This window comes from Emiliania huxleyi (genome assembly GCF_000372725.1).
Source record: "Emiliania huxleyi CCMP1516 chromosome Unknown EMIHUscaffold_143, whole genome shotgun sequence".
In the NCBI taxonomy this organism is placed as follows: domain Eukaryota; phylum Haptophyta; order Isochrysidales; family Noelaerhabdaceae; genus Emiliania; species Emiliania huxleyi.
The window spans coordinates 314,214-337,071 of NW_005201165.1; the positions used below are offsets into that span (position 1 = coordinate 314,214).

Below are 22,858 nucleotides of genomic sequence, written 5' to 3' on the forward strand. Positions count from 1 at the left end.
CGCGCCACCAGTCCCGTGCCCAGTGTTGTGCAAAAGAAAAGAACACGGTTCTCTATTTATTGATATAATAGGTAGGCTAGTCGTAAGAGGTAGTCGCAGGGTCCTACTGTAGGTTAAGTGTCGATCGATATAAGGCCTGATACATGGGTCAAGTCTCTCATCGCTGCCGTCGCTATCGCTTTCGTGCGCAAAGTGCCCTCTGCATTCGCCGAGACAGCCACTGACACCCCATACGCAGAGACGAACGTGTGTCGTACTCGTAGCGTCAACGGGCTAGTCGAAAGGGTCCTCGCCGCCCTGATGCAGCAGCATGTTGCCCAGAAGCTTGAGCTGCATATCTGCGGGCAGTCCGGGCCCGAGCGGCATGGCAGGCACCGTCTCGGACGATGATGCAGCCGGCGGAGCTGTGCGCTTCGCGGCCTTCTTCTTTCGCGAGCGTGCCGCTGCAGCTTCCTCCGCCGCAGCCTGCTCCTCCCGTCGCCGCTTCTCCTTCTGTGCCAGCGGCAGCAGCGTTTTCTTCCAGTCCTCGCCCGCCTTTTGGATACACCTGTCTCGCAGCTTTGTGCTGGCGTCGCTGCCGGGATGCTTCATCGCCGCCTCGAGCAGCGGCATTGCGACGTCACTGCCGAGGTTGTCCAGGAACGACTCGTCGACGACGGCCTCCAGGAAGCTCGCGTCAATATCGTCCGCGCGCCGGGTGCAGTAGTCTGCGACAAGCCGCACGACACACCACGACACACCAGCTCCCCCGTGCCTCTGGTGGTAGTAGCCCCCGCCGTGGTAGTAGCCCCCGTGGTCGGCCTCCGGTCTGTGGTCCGATGTGACCACACGAGCGAAGAGCGTGTGGTGCAGAGCAAACAGATCGTGGAGCTCCGGGCAGCCGCTGAAGTTATCGGCCGTAGCCGGGTCGAAACGATGATCTCCAGGCAAAAAGACGTGGTCCGCGTACAGCTGGAGTTGTTCGGCGGCAGCCTCCACCGCAGCGTCTATCAGCTTGTCCTGCGAGAAGAGATGAGCGTGCGCGATGTACGTCGGAGCGCACGTGTAGTCGAGACTCTCCTCGAGATACAGCTTCACCTCAGCATGGAGCGAGGGGTTCGCCGTATACTCGGCCAGGTGGAACAGCGCGCAAGCGTTTTCTTTGGTCGCTTGCAGCTCACCCGTGTACACATAATCGAGGAAAGCGGGCATCGCCTCCGCAGCCTCGGCATCCAGGTCCAGCTTGCTCTCGCCACGCGCTGCCTCTGCGAGGCGCGAAGCGCCATTGCCGCGGCACTGTCGCACGAAATAGTCACTCTTGCGCGGGCCGCCTGCAATCACGACCTTGTGGACATGATACGTCTTGCTGTTCCGGGCGGCGTCCGGCACGTTGACCTCGATGCGCCAATCAGAGAGAGTCTCATCCGGATCATCACGCCACGAGAGCGACGCGCCCTTCGCCGCTGGCTCATCGCCGCCGCCGTAGTCGCCGACATTGAAGCGACGAGTCATGGCATCAACAAGCACAGACGACCACGTGTCAAACGTGTCACTTCTTTGTACTGGTAAAAAAGGAGGTCGTGCGTCCATCGCGCCAGCCTAAATTATGCTGCTTTGGATTTGAGGTGAGAGAGAGATTTTAGAAAACTTGAGGTGAGATAACTCTTTCATGCGTGTAACTTGTGGTTTCATCTATTACGCTGCGCGAGCTGTGCAGCTTGCTGTGGAGTTTCTTTTGCACACGTAGTGTACCTGTGTTAGTGCCAGTGCCCGCCAGTAAAAACGAGAAAACAAAAAGACAACCCAAACGAGGGAACAGAAAAAGAAAGAAAGAAAGAAAGAAAGAAAACAGACAGCCCAAGGGAGGGATGGGAGGACGGCACGCCGCCACCACACAGGGATTTTAAGGTGATTTTTTTGTGCGAGGGAAAAGAATAAATAAATAAATAAAACGGGCACGCCAAACGAGGGGTGGGAGAAGGACAGGGTCCCCACCTGCACGAGCAGGATCTTGTAAGGACGATCAGGGACACAGGGGAAAGGGAGTGGGGAGCGCATCGCGACACGGAGGGGGGCTGGGCAGGGTTCACCCAGACGACAGGGTCCCAGGGAGGAGGGGAAAGAACACAGACAAGTTCGCCGCAAATTTCTTTTTGCACACACATCGCACGATGTTGGGCGCCGCCGCGTTAGCAACCTTGGCGGATGTTCCTTTTGGCTGGGAGTACCACTGCTTCTACGGCGCCAGCCTCTTCCGCGAACTGGACAGCTCGGGCACCGTGTACAACGAATTTCCTCAGGCTGCACAGCTCGTCCCGGCCGGCGCAAAGGCAGGCGAGAGCTCCGCGGCGGCGGCGGCCGTCTCCCCATCGTCGACGGCGACCGAGCGCGTGCGCGACGCGCTCGGCGCGCTCTCCGGTACCTGCTTCTTTATGCGCTCGGGGTACTGGACGTACGAGGTGTGCCCCGGCAACTCGGTGCGGCAGTACCACGCGGAGAACGCTCTCTCGGGCGCCGCCAAGGTGAGGACCGAGTTCTCGCTCGGAACGCACAACCCCGCCGCGGACAAGTACATCGAGAGCTCGCAGCGCTTCATTCAGAAGTACGTGAGCGGCGCAGACGGCCGCTCATCGACCGTGCAGCACATCTGCGCCGGAAACCGACGCGACGAGGACGGAGTCATCTCGGTGGCGGAGCCGGCTGCACGGAGCTACCTCATCACGCTCCGCTCAGCCGCCATGTGCGCCGCCGCCGCCGCCGCCGCTGGCGCCGACGCCGACACAGGAGGCAAGGCGACTCGCGGTTCCTCCGCCGCCGCCGCCTCCGCCGCCGCCTCCTCCGCCGCCGCCTCCGCCGCCGCCTCTCCGGCCGCGGCGGCGTCTGTTGGTGCGAGCGGGGGCGTGGAGGAGGTGCCCGTGGCGCCTGACCTCGAGCTGGCTCCGCTGCGGCTGCTCGACAAGCTCGGCCGGCGCTGCTTCCAGCACTCTAAGGACTACTGGACGTACGAGGTCTGCCCCACCAAGCAGGTGCGGCAGTACCACCTCGAGGGCCGAAAGGTGACGACAGAGTTCCTGCTCGGCAAGTACGACCCCGCCGCCGACAAGCTCGGCACCGGCGCCACGTACACCCAGACGTACGTCAACGGCTCGGGCGCACGAAGCGCGGCTCTGCGCGTGCGGTGCGGACGGAAGAACGAGCACACGCTGCTCGGCGTCGAGGCGAGATGCGAGCCGAGATGCGAGCCGAGATGCAGGCCGAGATGCGGGGCGGTTAGCAGCCGAGATGCAGCCGAGATGCAGCCGAGTCGCTGCTCGGCGTCGGGGAGAGAGGTTTGTTACGAAAGCCGCGCGCGAAGAGTCCCCCTCGCGCCCTGCTGCCCGCAGGAGCCGGCCAAGCACCAGTACGTCCTCGACTTTACCACCCCGTTCGCGTGCGCCCCTCTGCAGCGCCCTCTTGCCCGCCTCCTTTCCCCGCTCGTGTCCCCGCAGCGCCGCTCTTGGCCGCAAGCCTCCACCCCCACCGCCCGCAGCTAGTACCCGTCGTCGTGGCCCGCACCTCCCTCACTTCGGCCTCCGACGCCCCAAAGGTGCGACATCAACTGCGTAAGGGCGAGGCCGCGACCAGCAAAGCGCGGGGAGGCAGAGGAGCAGCAGGGTGGGTCTCCCTGAGCGCGCTGGAGCGGGGGCCGCTGTGCGGCGCTCGTGCTAGACAGTATGAGAGTGGGGGGGAGCCGGAGAGGGAAAGCGCGAGACGCGGGCGGTCTGTGGGGCTGCGGGCTGTCGCCGCGCATTGGAGGTCGCGTCGCTTATTTAATGGGAGAACTCCAGGAATCCGCGTTCGCGCGTCTCTCAAGCTTCCTGGGGCAGAAAACACTGCAAGTGTAAGCCGCGCACCCGCGCGGATGCGCCCCCGCAGCCGCACGCGATCCTCTCAGATGGAAACAGATGCGATCTCTCACCACTTTTCTCTGGCCGCCTCGACTGCGTTATCTCAGTCACGCAAGCCACACGTGCCGCATCCAGTGGGGAATGACAATGGCCGAGCCGTGCATCGCAAGTGCGGTCGCGCCGCCCAGGACAAGCGAACGGAAGGCGGCGCGCTTGACTCGCGGGGCGAGGTCAGCCTCGGCTTGATAAAAATCCCGGTTTAGCAGCAGCGTCTCGTAGATGAAGCTCAGGCCGGCTCCGAGCATGAATCCGCGTAGCATGGTTTCGAGCGAGGCGAAGATCATGCTGACTCGCTCTCCCTGCCTGCCCTCCTGCGCCCTCGTGGCTCGGCGGCGCTCCCGAGCCTCGCTCGCCAGCGCCATCAGGATGGTTCTCTTGACCTCGGGAATGGGAAGCTTTGCTATCTGCTCGTCAGAGAGGAAGCGCACATCGTCTGGCGAGTCCACGCCCGCGCCGCCGGCTAGAAAGCTCGGGTTGCGCATGATGGGATCGATGCAGCACTCAAGGCCGTGGTCGGCGAGAAAAGTCCTCGTGTCGCTCGCGTGTCGCTGGTGCTCGGTGGAAGGAGCCATGCTGGGATCGGCTGCGCCATCGAAGGCGGCAGCTACACCGTGCACGTCGACGAACGATTTTACTACTGCGAGGGAGAAGAGCGCTTGCATGATTGATGATGCTCTGGTGGCGCCTTCGGCCGCGTCGTGCGACCCGTGCGTGACACGGAACGGACGCGTCCCGGCAAAAAAGGAAACTCTAGATCCAAGTGTGTGTGTGTGTGTGTGATCCCAAGGGGGGGAGCTGATCCCACTCGTAACCAACTCTCGACTTGTTGACGAGACCAACAAGGCTAAAGATGGCGTCAGGCAGTCGGGTCAACTTGCTCTGGTGGCGCCCTCGGTCCCGGCCGCGTCGTGCGACCCGTGTCACGCACGGCAAAAAAGGAAACTCTAGTTTCGAGGGAGGAGGCGGCGAATTTGGTTTTGCTTTTCTTTTCGACCACGCGTATGGAAAGGGGTGGGTCAAGACGGATACGGGCTGGAAGTGGATGGGGGCGCAGTACTACGACGCGAAGTGGGTCAAGAAGGCCATAACGCGGCTGGTGCTCGTGGAAACTTTGGGAGGCATTGCGCCGCCCACCAAGCAGTTTCTCCACGTGTTCGCCAAGGAGGCGGCGGGCGCCAACACGGACCGGACGGTGTACGGGGCGGCGTCGGCGCGAGCGCCTCCTCCTTCGTCGTCCACCACACGCAGCAGATCTCCAAGGCGGCGGTGGCGGGCGACGCCGAAAACATCAACAAGCAGGCGCGCAAGGAGCGTACCGACTGGATCAACAAGCAAAAGAACAAGCAAGCGACAAACGGCTTCTTGTCCTCGGCCCCAGTGGGGGGTGCCCGCGCCGCCTACCTAGCTCTGCAGACGGGCCCCTCCACCCTTCGTGTAATCATGTAGATTGTAGTCCCCACATTCGCAATCGTGGGATCGCTTGTCATGTTGTTGTGTTCAACGCGGTATGGGTGGACGCTAGACAGATGATGACGGCACGCACGAGCGACAAGACACAAGGTGCTAAATTCTCTTTCCCGTGGTGTACCTGTGTTAGTGCCAGTGCGAGCCAGTCCCGTGCCCAGTCCTGTGCCCAGTGTCGTGCGAGGGAGTTTTGTTGTAAAATTCTCTTTTCACTCGCGCGGTGCACACTTTTGGTTGTCTCGACGTATGGCGCCGGCAGCACCACACTCACTCGGCTTGGCCCGCCTCCTCTCGCTTGCCACCGCCTCCTCCGCCTTCCGCCTGCCTAGCTCGTCTCGCACCATTGGCGCAGCGCTGCAGACGGCCACGAGCGCCTTCGCCTCTGGAGGAGTGCCAGAGCCCGCGCTCTCCGCAGAGCATCTGCTCGCCCGCTGCGCCGGCCTCGGCACGAGCCGTGCGGCGCTATCGATCCACGGGGAGGAGGAGCTCGACGCCGAGTCGCGCGCCGCCTTTGAGCGCATGTGCGCGCGCCGGCTCGCGCGCGAGCCCGTCCAGTACATCCTCGGCGATTGGGACTTCATGGACCTCACGCTCGAGGTGCGGCCGCCGGTGCTCATCCCGCGGCCGGAGACGGAGGGGCTGGTAGAGCTGGTGGCGCAGGCGCACGGCGACGCGGCCGCCTTCCTCGACGTCGGCTGCGGCACCGGCGCCATCGGCCTCGCGCTCCTCAGCAGGCTGCCCGCCGCCCGCTGCGTCGGGATCGACGTCAGCGCTAGCGCGGCTGCGCTCGCGGCACGCAACGCGGAGCTGTGCGGGCTGGACGACCGGTATTCGGCAGCCGCTGTCGACGGCGGGGTGGCGGCGTGGCGCCCATCCGACCAGCGCTTCGACGTCGTGGTGCGCCGCTGCGCGCGCAACACCTCCAAAGCACACACGCGCACACACACACACACACACACGCACGCACGCACACACACACACACACACACACACACACACACACACACACACACACACACACACACACACACACACACACACACACACACACACACACGCACGCACGCACGCACGCACGCACGCACGCACGCACGCACGCACGCACGCACGCACGCCTGGCTCAGCCACGCCATCACACCCCTTTTCCGACCTCTCCACCACATCCGGACTCCGTCCGTGGCAGGTGAGCAACCCGCCGTACATCCCTCGGGCCGACTACGAGCAGCTCGAGCCCGAGGTGGCAGGCCACGAGGACGAGCGCGCGCTCTGCGGCGGCGACGATGGCCTCGACGTCGTGCGGGAAGTGCTGCTGGCGGCGCCGCGGCTGCTGCGGCAAGGCGGTCCGCGCGCGGTGTGGCTCGAGGTGGACCCGTCCCACCCGCCCCTGATCGAGGCGTGGCTGCGCGACGCGCGGCCCGACCTGGGCATGGAGCTCGCTCGAGCGGAATGGGACGTGTTTGGCCGGCTGCGGTTCTGCGAGGTGCGGTGGCGAGGTGGTGTTGAGTGATGTTCTTGTGCGTTGTGGGCGAATCGTGCTAAACGTCTGATCTCTGTTACTGTCATGGCACACGACAATTCTCGCTGTGACTGACAAACTTACTAGTTAGGCCACGGAGAGGATTGTGAGGATGCCAGCCGTCTGCCCACACGATGCAAGAGAAGACGGAGGCGTGTAATCACTTACACGACGACGAAAATAGGAATCACTTATTCGAAAATAGGAATTCGAATTGCTAATCTCTTTTTTCGAGACGCTGCGAAGAACGCCGGGCGCCCGGCTCCGTGCGCTAGCATGACGACCACGATGACCACGCTGGTGCTACTCCTGCTGTCGCAAGGCGCGCAGGCGGCCTTACATCAGCGCATGCCTCAGCAGCGGTCACGGCCAGGCGCTGAGGTGTCCATGCAGGACGCGTCTCAACCGGCTGTGACCGCGCGAGCCGCGTCTGCCGCGCTCCTTCGCATTGGCACGGTGCCGTTCTGTCTGCTGCCGCTTATGCCGCTCGTCTCAGACGACCTCCGACCAATTTGCGAGCCACTGCTGATATGCCACGCGAGCGTGATCATCGCCTTCATCGGCGGCCTTCAGCAGGCTGCGGCGATCCAGCACGATCTGCCGCCGTGGATCGCAGTCCTGGCCATAGGCATTGCCCTCTTCGGAACGACGACCACTTCTGCCATCGCAACCGGCCTCATCTCAACCCACCTGGCGTTTATCACGCTCACGGTCGCCTACCTTTTGCAGCTGCTGATCGAGAGGACCATCCCGCCCACGGCGAAGCAGTCCATGCTCGCCGCCGAGCGCCAGCTGCCGATGATCGTGGCTAGTTTCTCTCTTGCGGTGGGCGCGGCTCTCACCTGACGCAGATGTTCGGCGCGGGCCGACGTTGGCTAATGTAGGATACTCCGCGGAACTCTAAGGGTAGGGGAGCAACACATCAGTTTGCGTCGAGATATTCTATGACGATAGCAATAGCATCTAGTATCTTTGTTTCTCTTGTCTTTTCACTTTAGACTTTTTTGTGTTTTTCGCGTCACCGTCGTTTGGAAGGCTCTCCACACACACATCCGCTAAACATCACATCCATGCGGCCCACGCCACACGCCACCACGAACATGAACAAGCCGACGCGACAAGCACCCACACAACGCTCACAATCGACAATGCTGGGGAAAGGATCTGAAGTGACTAGAAGTCAGATGGATAGTCACCCTCTGCGACTCGCCCGCTCGGGTCACCACACGGCCATCGCAGGGGGGGGGGGGGGGGGCATCAGGGGGAGGGGGTCCGTTTCACAAAAGCTCTCCCCAAAAAAGGCCGCTTCGGCTTGGAAAGCTTCCTCTCCTCGGCCTTGGGTGCATCAACCTGGGGGCCGTAAAGGGCCTCGACCCACTCCGCCACGTACTCGTCCCGCTGCCGCTCCGCATTGCCCCACGAGGCCGGCACGCCGAGCGCGCTCCGCACGTTGGCGAGCAGCGGCGGCAGCTGCCGCACGGGGTGGCGCAGGAGCGCCGTCGAGCGGAGGAGCGCCAGCAGCTCCTCCCGCTCGTCCGAGGGCGGCGGCAGCAGGTGCAGCACGCCGCCGCCGTCGCAGGCCGCCTCACGCAGCCGGCGGCGGAGGACGTGCGCCTGGAGAGGCGAGAGGCGGCTCCGGGAGGGCGAGGGGGGAGCAGAGGGCGCGGGTGGGCGGCCTCGCAGGCCGGGAGGGGGGGCGCGCCTCGGACGCGTTTGCGTGGCTGATCGGCAGGCTCGAGCCCAGCGAGTGCGCGAGGATCCTCCCCGCGGTGCCGCACGCCTCGGCGTTGTGGTGCGGGTGGTGCGGGTGGTGCGGGTGGTGCGGGTGCCCCTCCGGTGGCCCTCCCCCCTCCACATGCTCGTGGTGCCTCTGCTGCCTCCGCTCCGGGCCGTTCTGCGCGGCCCGGAGCTGCGCCCTCGCTCGGGCGAGGTCGTCCGAGGCGGCGTCGCGGAGCCGCGTCAGCTGCGACAGCGTCGGAACCTCCTCCTCCAACCGACGCCCTCCTGCCACGGGCGCACGCCCGAGCAGCCCCGCGATTCCAGACAGGAAGCTGCCCAGCGGGCCGGTCGAGCCTGCCGCCGGCCCGGCCTGCGGCGACGCGGCCGGCCGGCTGTCGGACGAGGAGCAGCGCGGCAGCTCGGCGGCGTGCGAGCCCTTGGCGTCGACGAGCTCGGCCGCGGTGCTGTAGTGGAGGCGGTAGCAGGCGCGAGGCGGCATCCAGCCGCAAGTGCCGAGGAGGGCGCGGTGCGCGCCGCCTCGCCTCGTGAAGGGACGCACGCGGTGGCCGATGGTCTGCCCTGGCTTGTGCAGGCCGGCGCAGCCAACCTGCGCGGACACTCGGCCTCGCGCCTCGGCACGGCACGCCTCGGCGTATCGCGGCGTATCGCGGGCGTATCGCGGCGCATATCTCGTGCGCATCTCGTGCGCATCTCGTGCGCATCTCGTGCGCATACCTCGTGCGCATACCTCGGGCGCATCTCGGGCGCATCTCGGGCGCATCTCGGGCGCCGCTCCTGCGGGACGACGGGCACACGGCCGAGCGCGTGGCTGATGAGGATGAGGTTGCCGACGAGCAAGTCGAGCTGCTTGAGCGGACCTGCGGGGGCGGGGTCCGCTCGACGTGTCATGGACGTGTCGTGGACGTGTCATGGACATGCCCTGCCGCGCGCAGCACGCTCGCGGCGGCTCTTCCCGTGGCGGCTCTCCCCCCACAGCTGCTCTCTCTCTCTCCGCCTCGCCTGACTCGAGCGGCGCGGCGCAGCTGCCGTTCCGCACCTCTCCCGCCGGCTCGGCGACCGCAAGGCGCGAGGTGCGGTTGGCCCAGCCGTAGTAGGCGGAGAGGAGGCGGTCGGCGCCAGCCTCCCACCAGCCGTGCGCCCGCAGGATGGCGCGGCGAGACCAGGCGCCTACTCTCGGAGCATCTGGTGCGACGTCGCACCCTCTCTCGCCCGGAGGATAGGCGCGGCGTCGGCAGGCGCCGGTGCGGATGCCCGCCATGTGACCCATCACAAACGGGGCGCCGCCTGCCACCCCGCGCGCGGCAACACGCGGGAGTGAGCACGCTGGCGCGGGAGGGAGGTGGCCCGCGAACCCTCTCGGTGGCCCTCGGGCCTCCACCAGACAGGCTTGGCGCGGCGCCTGCGCCGTCGACGCCCATCGTCCCGTTCCGCTCGCACGTGCGGATCTCGCGCGCGGAGAAGGAGCTCGGGAAGGGCATGAAGAGCCAGAGCGGCGCGATCGAGAGCCATGCGCGGGCCGGCCTCGGCGAGCCAACCTCGTGGAGGGGGCGACGCGTTCTCCCACTTCATCGCCGGAGGTGCCTCCGAGGTGCCTCCGAGGTGCCTCCGAGGTGCCTCCGAGGTGCTGCCGAGGTGCTGCCGAGGTGCAGCCGAGGTGCAGCCGAGGTGCTGCCGAAGGTGCTGCCGAGGTGCCGGGAGCCGGGAGCCGGCACCTCGTGGAGGGGGTACTTGCTGAGCCCGTTGAGGCGCGGCGCGCCGCACAACTCACCTACGCGCGCGGTCGCGTTGAGCTTCGCCCGCACCTTGCGGCGAGGCACCTCCTTGCCCAGAAAGTTGAGCAGCGCGTACTCTGCCGTCTCCTTCCACCTACGCCACTCCGACGGCCGACAGCGTCACCGACGCTCGTCGCACGACCGCGCGGGGGCGGGCCGCCGGCGCCGGAAGGTGCGGTTCTTGCGCGTGCCCGTCGCCCCCTTCTTCACCTCCCAGTGCGCCGTCGCCTGCGGGACGCGTCGCGGACGTGTCGCGGACGTGTCGCGGCGTGCAGCCTCCTCGCCGCCGCCGCCGCCCGCTCACGGCGCCTGCGCGTAGCTGGTGACGTTTGCGATCGAGGAGCGGAGCACCTGCGGCGCGGCGGCGGCGGGTCAAGCCACCGCGCCCCGCCGTCGCGCCCGGCCGGCCGGAGGCCGTCTCTCACATCGTTCATGAGCGTCTGCTCGTCGATGTTTGCAAAGTACGGCGGCTGCGCCCACGGCACATACTGCTTGACTGCGCTCGAGTTGGTGATGAAGAGGTGGAGGCGGCGGGAGAGCTCGCGCAGCACCCAGGCGGCGCCGTCGCCCGGCCTCACGTCCTGCGCGTAGAAGACGCCCGCGTTGACGAGCGGCGTGTCCGACATCGAGACGAGCTGGACGCCTCGATAGATGCCCTTGAGAGTCGGGTACGGGTTGGACAGCCACACGACGTCGGTGTCTGTCTGCAGCACGTTGACGCCAAACTCGATGGCGAGCCGCGCCGCATAGTGCTTGCGCAGGTCGTAAAAGTAGAAGGCGTACCCCCAGTACATCTTGGCGCACAGGCCCGGGTTGGCCGGCATCGTCTTTGGCAGACGCGACGACCAGACGCAGGCGATGTCGGGCAGCGCGCCGCGCATGGAGAGGCAGGACGCAGGCGAGTCGGAGAGGAAGAGCACGTGGTGCAGGCCGAGCGCACGCAACTGCAGCACCGTGTTGAGAGCATTCGACGCGGAGGCAGTCGGCGCGGCGTCACTGCAGACGATAATGAGCTCGCGCTGGTAGGCGAGCTGCGACGCGACCCGAGCCAGGGCGCCCTCGGCCTCGAGGTCAGTGCCGAAGGCCGTGAAGGGCGGCAGCCTGCCAGCCGACTCGAGCATTACGGCCGCGTCAAGAGCAGGTCTCGCATGCGGGCGGCCCCCCACGGCGGGGACGCTCGCGGGGGAAATTCTTTTTCAGCGCACACATTCCACATTCGCTGTCGTGGGATCCCGAAGTTTCTCTTTTCGCCGAGCATGCTGCCTTCGCTGCCACAACTCGTCGCCTGCTTGCTGGTGCCACCAACGCCTTTGGGAGCGCCGGCCGTGCAACGAGCACAACACACGGTGCGTAGCCTTGCGCAGCGGCGGCGCCAGGATGCAGCACGCCGCTGCCGCGCCGGCCTCGGTCCTGTCTGGCTGCAAGCTTTCCTACTTTGGAATCCCAGGTCGGGCAGAAGCGATTCGCCTCTCCTTGGCCATTGGCGGCGTCGACTTTGAGGACAAGCGCATTCCCTTTCCGGAGTGGGGCAAGGTGAAGCACACGACTCCGTGGGCCACCGCCCCTGTGCTGGAGCTCGCCGACGGGTCGGAGCTTGCTCAGGCGCGGAGCATCTTGCGCTTCGTCGGCAGGCATGCCGGCCTGTACCCGGCCGACCCGCTCGCGGCGCAGCGAGCGGACGAGCTGATGGACGCACTCGAGGACCTCGGCGCGATCGTGACCAGCGTCGGCCAGGGCCTCCCGAAGGAGGAGCAGGAGGCCGCGCGCCGAGCCGCAGTGGCGGAGGGTGGGTCGGTGTACGACTTCCTTGCGAGGCTCGAAAAGTTCGTCGCAGCGCACGGCGTAGGCGGCCACGCGGTGGGCGACGAGCTCGACGTCGCGAGCATCCTGACGTTCACCGCGCTCGGCAGGCTGGTCGGCGGCGTCTACTTTGGTGTCCCTCCCACAGCATGCGACCCCTTCCCGCGCCTCCAGGCGGTTCGGAAGACCGTGGGCGCCCACCCTGCTGTCGTCGCGTGGTACCGGGCGCGGGTTGCGCAAACGTCGCTGGAGTCGCTCTCGCCCGCGGAGCGGGTGCTAGCGGGAGGCGCGACATGATGTGTGAGGATCTCCCAAGATATTGCCGGAGACTACACCGTGCGGTGCACGTCTGCCCAGAATTTGTGTATGTATGTAAAAGAGAGCGAGTGACGGATAAAGTCGTGTGAAAGAGCTGTGAAAGCGAAAGTAGCGAAATTAATTGCCCGCCGCAGGCGAAGAAAATTTCAGGGTTTTTGGTCCCCTACGCCAAAGAAATCGAAGATTCCGCCGGCGGGCGGGAGGACGCGCCAACGGGCACGCGACTCGCGCTATGATCGCGCTGGTGCTTGCGTTGCTGTGGCCGTCTTCATCCGTGTCGTACACCGAGCTGGCGCCACAGCAGTACAACAACGGCTCGGTAGAGCTGCTCCACGGGACTACTATCATCATCAGAGGGCCCGGCAATGTCCACGGCGGAGCTGGCGGTGGCGGTGGCGGCGGTGGTTATGGCGGCGGCGGCGGCGGAAGCGGCGGCGGCGGCGGCGGCGGTGGCGGCGGCGGCGGCGGCGGCGGCGGCGGCTCTTACTGGACGGGGGCGCTCGCCGCTGCCAGCTTCGCGCTGATGCGGACGTCACATGTGCAAAGTGCCAATGGTCTCCAGCGAGGCTTGCTGAACAGCTGGAACGCAGTCGTGCTGGGCGCCACTCTGTACGCCTACATGCCTACCCACTACGGGCAGCTGACCACCACCGATTGGATACCCTGGTCGGCAGAGTCGGCGGCGGCAGTGGAGGAGCTTGCGGCTGCTACGCTCGAGGAGAAGTGCGCAAGGGCGCGGCTCACGATCGACGAGCTGTGGCTCGAGGCGGCGGACGCCCAGGTGCACCCACCGCGTGTAGAAGACCTCTCCTGTCCCCGGGTCCCAACTGCGCGCCATCTTTCGCTCTAGGAGGATGCACTCTTGCTTCGCCAACGTCAAATTGTACTCGCTGAGCACGCCCACTGGCTAGCCACGTGTCTCGAGTCGGACATGTGCCAGCCGTGCGAGGGAGGGGGGGGGGCAGGGCCAGGGCGTCCGTCGAAGGAGACTATGCAAAAGCGAAAGGCCGCAGATCAGCTGGCCTCTCAACATGGACGCTCCTTCTTTCAGAACGCGGGTTTCGCAATTCCTTCGCGGCCGCCGAAGCCTGCCTTGCCCTCGCAGCAGCGCACTATCACTGAACCTTCTGCCTCCTCCTCTACCCTCGGCAATGAGGCCGCCGAGTCGGCTACTCCCACCTCCGGCGCCGACGCAGAACTCACTGGCAGCGATGACGCGATGGACGGCAGTTCCTGCGCAGACCTGCCCGAGGCTCAGGCAGCGGAGGAAGCGGCAGAAGCAGAAGCCTCAGAGGCCGCAGAGAAAGCGGCCGCGGCTGTTCGCGCTGCGGAGCAGGCGGAGTCGAGGGTTGACTACGCCAGTGCTCTTCCGCAGGGTCGCATGCCGGCGCATGGCGAGCCGAGCTCGACGGGTCGCGAAGGTGCCTTGCGCGTGACAGCGACCCCGTACAATGATGGCCGGTACGATTTCAGCGGAGCATACAACATCTACGTCAGCGTCGCCGTACTCAAAGGTTCTGGTGGCAGATGGGAGGCCCTTAATCGGCAGACAACATACACCGCCACGTCTACCGATCCTGAGGATTGCCAGGCCGAGGCACTTGCAGAGGCGCGACGCATCGCGTGGCGCCTCTTGGAGCAGTCCAGGCAGCAGAGCGAAAAAAAGAAAAGGCGGCGCGGCCAACAGCTTCCCGCACCACCAGCCTCCGACCGCAGACTCCGGGAGAGAGGAGCGGCACAGCCGTCAGCAAAGCCTACGGATGGGCGCGCAAGCAACGGCCGCAAGAAAGGCTCATCCTCGCAGGCATCAGCCGAGTCATCAGCCGGCGCGGCACTGGCCGCTCACAGCTACGGAAACCCTTCGGTCAACTCGCAGCTTTTTGTGCCACTCGCAGAGAAGGCGCCTTCTATGCAGCTGGCAATGCTCCAGCGCACTCAGGGCGAGCTTCGGCGCGTCCAATTGCAGCTGGCGCAGGAGAAGACGGCGCACGAGGCAAGCAAGGAGACAATCAGCGGCTTGAAGGTCGACCTCGGGCGGCTCCAACAGTGGGCGACCTCTCAGTTGGCCGTCGATATGGACCAGCTACCGAGCCCCCGACAGCTCGATGCGCTACTCGGCCAGGGCTACACCGCCACGGAGCGAGGCCGCACGATTTACAATCATCTCGACCGCGCCTTCAACGCCATCCAAACCATCACTGGTGGCGACCTGAGGAAGACGGCAGAGCTCATCGCCTTTGCGAGCAAGAAACTGGATCTCAATCGCGACGATCACGTGGATGAGCGGAAGCAAAGGGCAGTGAAGGGCATTATTGATTCGTTGCGCCAATTCTTTGTAAAGGCGCGAGGCATCACCGGCGGGGGACGTCCTCCCAAAAAGCTCTCGCAGGCTGTCCAGGCAATCGTCACGGCGATTGCACACGCGCCCGAGCTGGGTGGATCGAGTCTGGCAGCGGTAGCGAGCGTGCTCGAGATGGGTGGGTCAGGTGCGAGCAAGCTCTCGGCCCGCGGGGATGCGGCGGACGCCTTTATTTCCGACGGCGACTACTCGATCCTCTTTGAAGACCGATCCAAGGTGCGTTCGGATGCGTACACAGATGAGCAGCTAGATTGGGTCAAGACCAACGTCTGGTTGAGCGACGACTTTACGAGAGAGTCGGAGGCAAAGAAGGATGAGATATTCGATCCAAAGTCTCGGAAGTCCAATCGTGCGCACCACCGACTGCGGTGGCTCGAAGTTCCCCTCATGGAACTCTATCAACGCGGCAGAGAACTCTACCAGGAAGAGGCGGCGAGGAGAGAGTGGAAGGTGACGAAGATGTCGTCAACAACGATACGCAATCTACGTCCCTTTTGGGTCAAGGATCCGACGAGAGACGTCTGCCTCTGCCGCTATCACCTTGAGTTTGATCTTCTCGCCAAGGGGTTCACTCGACTCTGCTCCGCCATCAAGTGCCCGAACGACTGCGATATCTGCGAAAATGCGCCCAAGTTGACGACCGGGCTCAAACTCCGCGCCGCACTCACGTGCCCGAGGCCAGAGGGGGAGGAGCGGTACGACGACCGCGCGTGTGTGGACGGGGAATGCCAAAAGTGCAAGGAGCTGCAGCTAATGGCAAATATTGTTTGCCCGGCTCGACGTGCATTGATGGCCGACCATCAACTCAAGTGGGAGAAGTATGAAAAGACCCACATCGGACAAGATAAGGCGACGGGGGAGGACCGATACAAAAATGACTTCATCGAGCAGGCTAGCCTAGCCTCCCCCCAAAGCCCCAACGCCCAACGCCATCCTAACGTCTGACGCCGTCCTTCGGCCTGTAGTCCGGCGTCGGGGAAGAGCTGTTCCAAGAGATTGGCGAATGCCTCAAGACGTTCAACCCGCATCACGATCTTGCCAAGCGACAGGTGTCTCACACGCAATCCCCGCCTCCCCTCGCGCGTTCGCCTCCGCTCGCGCGTCAGCCTCCTCCCGGCCAGCACACAACATTGACACACCGTGCCGTCTGTGCTCAGGACGACGACTGGTCGGCACTCAAGACTGACTTTCCGAGGGGCAGTTTCGTCTCGGTGCAGGACTTTTCTGAGAATCATCACCATAAAGTGCGCAACGAGCCCCAGGCCAAGTATTACCAGTCGGTCGACAGCACGCTCTACATGGTTGTGGTCCGATACCACCTCGATGACGCGACCAAGCTACCAGACGAGGTGAGAGACGAGCTTCGCGCCACTTATGCGAGTGTCGATCGGCCGCCGATCATCGTCGAGACCCTGGCCTTTGTGAGCGCAGATCGAAAGCACGACAACGCATTTGTGCGTCACGTGAACGATCGCTACGTCGTGCCATACATGCAGTCGATCGGCGATTTCAGTACGCACTATGCTCGATCGGATGGTTGCAAATCGCAGTTCAAGTGCGCGATGCACTTTGATTGGGTCAGTCGCCGCCAGTTTGAAACGGGGGTGCGAACGGACTGGTCCTTCTTTTGCAGCTGTCACGGCAAGTGCGACTGCGATCCGGAGGGCGGGTCGATCAAGTCAGCGGCGGCGAACTGGGAGCGCCATGGCGACCTCGAGGGCATGCGGGTTCAAGCCAAGCTCCCGGACGCGGCCAGCTTTGTCAAGTGGGCCAACGAGGGCAGTGCCGCCGGCTCGCCACACGGATATCACGCCGGCCTCACCGAACCTAAGGATTCCCTGTTGACCAAGCTGCGATGGGGCCGAAAAAATGCAATCTGGCGGCGGCAATTCATCAACGTGCCGACCACCGGCCCACAGGCAGTCTCCCGCATCTACTCCGAGTGCACGCTCGACGGCTCCGCTCGCATGCACTCTTTTGTTGACGTTGGTACACCGGGCACCATCTTGTGGCGTGAGCGTTCGTGCCATCAGTGCGAGAACTGCTGGGCTGGCAGAGCATCGACCGGGTGCTCCGACGAGAAAAGGTTTGGGCGGGCGGTCCGCATGCCGATCATCCACCAGAAGAAACCGGAGAGCAGCCTCACCCGAACGCTGCGGAGTGTGCAGTCAAAGCCGCTGCCTGAGATGATCAAAGAGGTAACCGATGGTCAGTATGTTTGCGTCGTTGTGAAGGACAACCCGCACGAGCCGTGGATGCTTGGCCGTGCCGGCGGCGGCGTGGAGAAGGCGACGGCCAATGACGTGACGGAGGCGGCGAAGCTCGGCTTTACTATCAAAACGGGGGCGGAGGTGCTGCGACTCATCAAATTTGAGCCATTTGAGCTTGGCTCGCGACGATACATTGAGACCAAGGTGCCGTTGGTGGTGCCAGCGACGGCCTTGCGGCGAGGAGAGCTCAAACCAAACAACGTGAACGAGCTGCGCAAATCGGTCAGGATCAAAAATCAAGCCAGCCGCTATGGTGAGTCGACCTTTGAACTCAAAGAAGAAGATCTACGTGCAATCGTCGCGATCCTTGGGAGCGAGATTGGAGACTTTAAAGTCGACAAGCTTCTCGCACACCGAGTCGTCGTCCAGAGGGGCAAGCCGGTGGACCAGTTCCAAGTCAAGTGGCAGGGATGGGAGCGTGAGGAGGACTTGACTTGGGAGCCGCTAAGCGCCTTTGGCGGCGATGAGACACTGCTCGCCGAGGCGGCCGACGTGAAAGCCAAAGCTGCTGCAGCAGCCCAGGCTGCCACGAAGCAGCGGGCAGCGACGGCGCAGCGTGAGGCAGAGCAGGAGAGGGCGGCGGTAGAAGCGGCCAAGGCGGCGGCCGAGGCGGCGGCAGCGGAGCACGCAAAGCGAGAGCAAGAGGCGGTGGAGCAAGCGGCAGCGGCGGAGAAAGCCGAGGCAGCGGCGGCGGCAGCGGCGGCGGCGGAGGCTGCGGCGGCGAAGGCGGCGGCGGCAGAGGCGGCGGCGGCAGAGGCGGCGGCGGATGAGGTGGCGTCGGCAGAGCAGGCGGCGCGGGAGGGGACGTCAAAGGCAGGGGCCACCAACCGCGCTCTGACTCAGGCACCGATATCGATGCTTATGGCAGAGTCGGGGGCGGAGCGTGACACCGCAGCCGCCGCGGCGAGCTCTACTGCATCTCGTGCGGCCGAGGAGGCTAAGCTATCGCGTGCTCGGGCGGAGGAGGCGGAGGAGGCTGCCGCCAAAGCTGCTGCCGCGGTTGCGCGTGCAGAGCAGGCCAGTCGTCAGATCACAGTTCGTACGGGTTACTTCGGGTCGCTCAAGGAGATGCTGTCGCTGGCGGGGCGTGAGGTCGTGCCGGTCGCAGGCGACGGCAACTGCGGCTTCTACGCATTTTTGGGGTGCGAAGACGCCATTGAGCACTGCCGGGGCCGGACGCGGGCACCGACTGCGCGTGACTATGCCGCTCAGCAGAATCTACGCGAGGAATGCGTCAAATGGCTGCAGGATCGCCCGCAGCTAACAGCATGGCATGCGGGCATGGACGCCGTCTCCAACTCTCGGAGACAATCATCGTGGAGCGACGCGGCAATCAAAAATTTGGAGGGCGGCAAGCAGAGCACATCTGATAGCATGGGAGTGTACGCGAACGAGGCTGCTCTCCGCGCGATGGCGGGGCTTCGGAAGGAGCCCCTTGTGGTTGTTGATTCCAAAGCTGGGCCGTCTCTGAGCAAGCAGGTTCGCAATCGCCCGCCAGACCAAGTGGCGGTGTATGAAACTCATGCAGGGCCAGAGGATAAGCGGCGCTGGTTTGCCTCTGTGATGAAATGGATGTCATGGGCGAACGACATTGCGCCGGTGCTGCAGCGTCGCCTCGAGGGCAACCAGCTGGAGGACGACCCCAAGTATCGCGTGATTGTCCACAATGGCGAGCCGGCATCGAGCCGCGGCGGCCACTTTGACGCAACGCGCGTGGTAGTGTAGTAGCGTGTCATAGCGTGCGTGCGTGTGTAAGGAATGGACCGCGTGTTTTCTTTTATTTTCCTCGACGGGCGCTCGACGCGCCGTATGGAGCACGCGCGCGCCCGCTCACGCTGCCCAGCATGCCTGCAGCATCCAAACGAGGCGCACGGCGTCGCTCAGCCGTGTCCACGCGGCTTCGCTCCTGTCCTAACCGGCGCCATCTGGGCGGCTGCTGCGGAGCTGCTGCCGGCGGTGCGACAACTGGCCGACAGATACGACGCTCAGGGCACCCGTCGGCGATCCACCGGGAAAGGAACGAAGGCGCCGCTGTCGGCGATTCACCGCCGCTCGTTCCCGTCTCTTAAAGCTGGCTGCACCGTCGATGCGCACATCGAGGCGCTCGTGGACGAGGGAGACGTCGCCTCCTCTTTCGTACCGGGGCACTGTTCGCGCCGGAAGGCACCGCGCACTGCCAAGTACATTAGCCTTCATCTCTCCTACCGCCGGCCGGGAGTGCAGCCTTCGCCATCGCTGGGTGAGATGGTCCTCGACTTTGGCACCTGCGAAGTAATGAACAACATGCAGTACATCATATGGCGCTATGACAGCCCTGCGATGGGCGACCTCGACGCAGACGAGGCGGAGCTCATCTGCGCGGCGCAGATCGCCGACTTTCTCTCTCTCCCTGCGCGAGTGGTTGCGCCACCTTGGATGAGGCATATGGGCTGGGCAGGGGAGGTGGTAGAGGAGGTCGACTGAGGGCGCGAGGCCGCCAATCGTCACAGTCTGCTGCTGACTGTCGGTCACTGACTGGTTGCGCATTGCGCTGGCCGCGCAGCGGCCTTTAGAAAATTTTGGCCGCAGGCCTAGGTTTTGAAAGATCAAGAGAATAAGCGCGGGTGAGGCTTTGAGAAGCTGCCGTTTGCGGCTTCCTAAGTCAATTTTTCGAGAGGAACGTTTTGGCTGAGCTAGAACTTCTCCAAAGTCGCGCGATCATCGAGTTTTGAGTCAATAATTATGAAAGGGAAGGGAGAGGGAGAGTTCTAGCTCAGCCAATCGATTCAGCGTGCTCTGAAACGCCCAAAACCGTCGAGTTTTTCGCCGTGGTCCAAACAGAGAGCTTAATATTTTGATTTTCTTGGCCACGGCCACGATTACCCGTCACTCGCTCAAGAGGGATCGCGAATGTTGGAGACGGAGCTCGGAGGGTGTGGACGCGTCCAGTACACATGCATATCAAGTGAAAGAGCGAGTCAAAAGACCTCCCATTGCAAGAAGCCAGTGAGCGTGTGAGAGAGACAGACCCAGGAAGGTTTTACAGCGTTACACGGCCCCTGCCCGAGGCCGAGCTCAGGCTCGACAGAGTCGTCTCGGTCCTCGGTGAACATTGTGCATGCTCCATGCACTCCGCCCTCATCTTCACTCACTTGTTCGATGTCCCGGTCGGCGTGTTCACGGAAAAACGAAAAAGCACAACCCCGGGCCCGAAATCGCACAGTGACAGTCACGCAACGCGCAGGAGCAAACACCTTCCTTCTCGCGCGCGCAAACGCCGACTCGCTCGGAGGCCGCACTGGCTGTTCACGTAAATAAAAGCACAACCGGACAAACAAACGTGTGAGTGTTAGAGTTGTTTGGTATTGGACCTTACACGCCTGTAACCTCTCTTTAAGGTATTGCTAAAAATCTCTCTCTCTCTCAACCGGACCCAAGACGCACAAGCACAGACAGTCGAGAAGGGTCAGACAGCAGCGACAGTCAGAATTGATTGATTGATAGTCAGAAGTCAGCGGCTGTTCACACAGAAACACAACCACGGTCGAGAGACCCCAGATTGGCATCCATGCCTCTCTGGACAGGGTGGCCCGCCACAACGACCCCTGGAATTGCGACTCGCCGCTTTCCTCCCGCTGTGATCCTGTGTGAGCTCTGTGTCTTGATTTGCCAACAACATACCTAAAACCCAAAAACGGACCCAGAGCACAAGCTCAGAGAAGTCAGCGGCTGTTCACACCCTGCTTTCGCTAGTCTGGCTCGGCCCTTTCGGCTCGCCCTGTGCTCGGTCCGCAGACGGTCCGCAGTCAGACGACAGCGCTCGCTCGACGTCCAACCGTCTGAGAATATGACGCCCCGCTCGCTCTTTGCGCTGCTCGCGCTCTCGTCCACCGATGCCTGCACCATGTACGGCGTCAGCCGCACCGCGAGCGCCGATGGATCCACCATGGTCTCGCACAGCGACGACGGCGCCGGAGACTCAGATTCTCGGCTCTCGTATGTACCTCCCGCGCGGCACAAGCCTGGCTCGATGCGAGACATCTACCCTACCATCGACGAGTACCCAAAATTCATCGGAGACGCCTTTGGCAAGACCTTTCTGCCGCTTCCAGGGCAGGCGCTCACAAAGCCGATCGGACAAATCCCACAGGTTGAGGCGACGCACGGCTACTACCTCAACGGCTACGCCATCCAGAACGACTGCGAGCTGAGCTTCGGCGAGAGCACCGCCTCGGCGGTCTTCCGTGCCGATGCGGTCGGGACGCCAAACGGCACCGCCCTCCTCGCCATTGAGGCGAGCTGAGCCGCTCGCCGCCACGACCGTCCTGCTACTTCCCTTCTGAGCGTCGGCATTCGGCTGTAGGAGCTGAGCCACCTCGCCGCGGAGCGCGTCTGCACGGCGAGGGAGGCGGTCCAGCTGATGGGCGACCTCGCCGTCCAGTACGGCTTCTTCGGGCCGGATGGCGGCGCGGGCGAGATGCTGGTCGTCGGAGACCCGGACGAGGTCTTCGTCTTCCACATCCTCTCTGACCCGACGGCGAGGAGCGCCATCTGGGCGGCGCAGCGGGTGCCCGAGGGGGAGGTGATGGTGGCGGCCAACCACTTTGTCATCCGCGAAGTGGACCTCGACGACGCGGACCGCTTCCTCGGCTCGCCGCACATGCACCGCGTCGCGCTGCAGCACGGCCTGTGGGACGGGAGAGGGAAGCTCGACTTCACCGCCGCCTTCTCGCTCGGCGAGTACGGAAACAAGTGCGGCTCGCCCCCGCCGCAGGCCCGAGGCGCCACTCCGTCGCACACGCACCTAGCCGCCTCCGCCCGCCAGGTACTACTCCGGCCGTCGGATGTGGGACGGCTTCCGCCGCTTCGCGCCGTCGGTGGCGCTCCCACCCGCGTACAACAGCACCGACCCGTGGAGCGGGCTCAAGGAGAGTAGGCCGTACCCCTTCTCCGTCCCGCCGGACGCGCCGCTCGCCCTGACCGACCTGCTCGCCGCCCACCGCTCCCACTACGAGGGGACGAGCTTCGACATGACGCGCGGCGTCGCCGCGGGCCCCTTCGGCTCGCCCGATCGCTACGCCGTCCCGGGCACGCCAGGCGACACGAAGAGGGGCGCGTGGGAGCGCTCCGTCGCAATCTACCGCGCCGCCTTCGCCTGGATCGCGCAGGCGGGCGGGAGCGCGGACAGGGACCGCAAGCAGGACTCCGCCGTAGTGGACAGGGACTCCGCCGCGGCGTCGGGTGCGGTCGCCCTCCAGAAACTCCTTCCGGACCCTCCTCCCGAGGAGACCGGCGCGCTGCGACGGGGCGACCGCGGGGACGGGTGCGGCTGCCGCAGCAAGATCTGGTTCGGGCCTGCCGACCCCGCCACCACAGTCTTTGTGCCTCTGAGTGTCTGCGCGGGCCCTCCGCCCGAGCAGTACACGCGCGGAGGGCCGGGCAAGGTGGACCGCGAGTCGGCGTACTGGGCGCACCGGTACACGCAGAACCTGGCGCAGGTCCGCTACTCGGCGATGATCGTCGACATCCGCGCCCACTCGCTGGAGTGGGAGGAGCAGGGCGCGGCGCTGGCCCTCCAGATCGGCGCTCTCCAGTGCGGCGGCGGCGCCCCAGGCCAAGGCCAGGCAGCCTCCCCTCCGCCCGACGCGCTGCAGCGCCTCCGCGGCGACTCGGCCCCGAGCCTCCGCCGGCAGATTGAGCGGCACGCGGCGGCG

At 64.5% G+C, this 22,858-nt stretch overlaps 8 protein-coding genes across 8 annotated transcripts; 5 read left to right on the forward strand and 3 right to left on the reverse strand.

The window, feature by feature from the left end:
* Positions 1 to 273: 273 nt before the first annotated feature.
* Positions 274 to 1,491, reverse strand: EMIHUDRAFT_228056 (hypothetical protein; the record flags this gene model as incomplete). The annotated part of the gene is made up of 1 exon (XM_005787383.1): positions 274 to 1,491. One exon carries the CDS (start codon positions 1,489 to 1,491, stop codon positions 274 to 276), a length of 1,218 nt encoding a protein of 405 aa, XP_005787440.1.
* Positions 1,492 to 2,150: 659 nt separating this feature from the next.
* EMIHUDRAFT_228057 (hypothetical protein) lies at positions 2,151 to 3,647 on the forward strand (the record flags this gene model as incomplete). Its single annotated transcript, XM_005787384.1, has 4 exons — positions 2,151 to 2,666; positions 2,889 to 3,152; positions 3,363 to 3,409; positions 3,566 to 3,647. The coding sequence occupies 4 exons, from the start codon at positions 2,151 to 2,153 to the stop codon at positions 3,645 to 3,647; spliced, it is 909 nt and encodes a 302-aa protein (XP_005787441.1).
* A 146-nt stretch (positions 3,648 to 3,793) lies between these two features.
* EMIHUDRAFT_441108 (hypothetical protein) lies at positions 3,794 to 4,803 on the reverse strand. Its single transcript, XM_005787385.1, is given in 3 exon segments — positions 3,794 to 3,913; positions 3,924 to 4,591; positions 4,747 to 4,803. The coding sequence occupies 1 exon segment, from the start codon at positions 4,586 to 4,588 to the stop codon at positions 3,974 to 3,976; it is 615 nt and encodes a 204-aa protein (XP_005787442.1). The 5' UTR covers positions 4,589 to 4,591; positions 4,747 to 4,803; the 3' UTR covers positions 3,794 to 3,913; positions 3,924 to 3,973.
* Positions 4,804 to 5,903: 1,100 nt separating this feature from the next.
* EMIHUDRAFT_417886 (hypothetical protein) lies at positions 5,904 to 6,999 on the forward strand. Its single transcript, XM_005787386.1, has 2 exons — positions 5,904 to 6,287; positions 6,574 to 6,999. The coding sequence occupies exons 1-2, from the start codon at positions 5,910 to 5,912 to the stop codon at positions 6,895 to 6,897; spliced, it is 702 nt and encodes a 233-aa protein (XP_005787443.1). The 5' UTR covers positions 5,904 to 5,909; the 3' UTR covers positions 6,898 to 6,999.
* A 195-nt stretch (positions 7,000 to 7,194) lies between these two features.
* EMIHUDRAFT_228060 (hypothetical protein) lies at positions 7,195 to 7,752 on the forward strand (the record flags this gene model as incomplete). The annotated part of the gene is made up of 1 exon (XM_005787387.1): positions 7,195 to 7,752. One exon carries the CDS (start codon positions 7,195 to 7,197, stop codon positions 7,750 to 7,752), a length of 558 nt encoding a protein of 185 aa, XP_005787444.1.
* Positions 7,753 to 7,968: 216 nt separating this feature from the next.
* On the reverse strand, positions 7,969 to 11,676 carry EMIHUDRAFT_455458 (hypothetical protein; the record flags this gene model as incomplete). Its single annotated transcript, XM_005787388.1, has 10 exons — positions 7,969 to 8,070; positions 8,257 to 8,520; positions 8,762 to 8,957; positions 9,027 to 9,167; positions 9,651 to 9,813; positions 10,025 to 10,181; positions 10,464 to 10,512; positions 10,723 to 10,769; positions 10,844 to 11,530; positions 11,626 to 11,676. 10 exons carry the CDS (start codon positions 11,674 to 11,676, stop codon positions 7,969 to 7,971), a joined length of 1,857 nt encoding a protein of 618 aa, XP_005787445.1.
* A 119-nt stretch (positions 11,677 to 11,795) lies between these two features.
* On the forward strand, positions 11,796 to 12,515 carry EMIHUDRAFT_228062 (hypothetical protein; the record flags this gene model as incomplete). Its single annotated transcript, XM_005787389.1, has 1 exon — positions 11,796 to 12,515. One exon carries the CDS (start codon positions 11,796 to 11,798, stop codon positions 12,513 to 12,515), a length of 720 nt encoding a protein of 239 aa, XP_005787446.1.
* An 8,434-nt stretch (positions 12,516 to 20,949) lies between these two features.
* Positions 20,950 to 22,737, forward strand: EMIHUDRAFT_467505 (hypothetical protein; the record flags this gene model as incomplete). Its single annotated transcript, XM_005787390.1, has 3 exons — positions 20,950 to 21,438; positions 21,508 to 21,896; positions 21,970 to 22,737. Coding segments are annotated over exons 1-3 (1,602 nt in total), but the record flags the coding sequence as incomplete, so codon positions are not given.
* Between the last annotated feature and the right edge of the window lie 121 nt (positions 22,738 to 22,858).